Raw genomic sequence first — 1,040 nt, 5'->3', positions numbered from 1 at the left:
CCATTCCCGTATTCTCTCATATCCTCTCTGCACGGACCACGCACAAAAACATGCAAGTTCACTGGCCCGTTACCGATGCCGGGTATGGCGTGGACGACATAGAAAACACAGCCTCATGTATTGTGTGCTGGATCATGTTTACAGAGCTGTTGCCTGGCAACGCATTGATCAAATACATTAGAGTATCAAGGCAATATAGCATCAATGGTAGGATGATTACAGAATATTTAGCAGTTGGTGGCATGAGAATTGGCAGGGGACCTGATGTATTTGTTGAAAACCTGCGCCAGTGTCACTTTGTCCACCTGACCTGGGATTAAACCAGGGCTGCCGGAAGGAGAAACTGGTTACTATGTGCCTGTCCTGTGCTATCTTCAGTATTGCTTCGTGGTACTCAGATGGGGCATTCAGCACTTTGAAATAGATGTATTTGAGGGCTTGTTTCCTTGGCAGCAGTTCGTTTCAGGTGTTGGCACCAAGTGTACAATATTTCTGTTTTAACTATTAATTTGACATATGCTTTGTTTTTATGATTTTTGTTGTTGTCATCATTGTGTTTTGATAATTTTCAGGCAACCAGGAATCCATTTTACTTGCATGTAGGTATGGATATCTTACAAAGCCTAAACAATTTCACTAGGGCAGAGTGTGGGTATGCAACTGTGCACAGTGTGTTGGATAAGAGCTTGGAGGACCGTATGGAAAGTTTCTTCTTAAGCGAGACATGCAAGTACCTATATCTGGTGAGTATTGTTACCGAGAGAGCAAAATTACTGTAAATTAATCTTTCCAGCCTCTTCACACAGTAGATATCTTTCTCTCCACAGTGTTGAATGTGCATACAGTGCAGTTTCTTTTGCAGTTATTTGATAAAGACAATTATGTGAACAAACACTTCAGCAAATATGTGTTCAGTACGGAGGGACACCTTTTCCCAGTGGATGTTCAGTTCCGGTCCAAAGTGTGGGAAGAAAGGACCATGGTAACTGATACTGCATTAGTACAAAGGAGCAGAAACCTTTCGGTATGTAAATTATTAC

At 41.9% G+C, this 1,040-nt stretch overlaps 1 protein-coding gene across 1 annotated transcript; it reads left to right on the top strand.

Moving 5' to 3' along the window:
* Positions 1-572: 572 nt before the first annotated feature.
* LOC111875139 (ER degradation-enhancing alpha-mannosidase-like protein 1) lies at positions 573-1,024 on the top strand (the record flags this gene model as incomplete). The annotated part of the gene is made up of 2 exons (XM_023871201.1): positions 573-743; positions 863-1,024. Coding segments are annotated over 2 exons (333 nt in total), but the record flags the coding sequence as incomplete, so codon positions are not given.
* Positions 1,025-1,040: the final 16 nt, after the last annotated feature.

The sequence above is a fragment of the Cryptotermes secundus genome, unplaced genomic scaffold, assembly GCF_002891405.2.
Source record: "Cryptotermes secundus unplaced genomic scaffold, Csec_1.0 C38404251, whole genome shotgun sequence".
Lineage (NCBI taxonomy): Eukaryota > Metazoa > Arthropoda > Insecta > Blattodea > Kalotermitidae > Cryptotermes > Cryptotermes secundus.
Note: the sequence above shows the minus strand (reverse complement) of the source record. Positions and strands in the feature narration are given on the sequence as shown.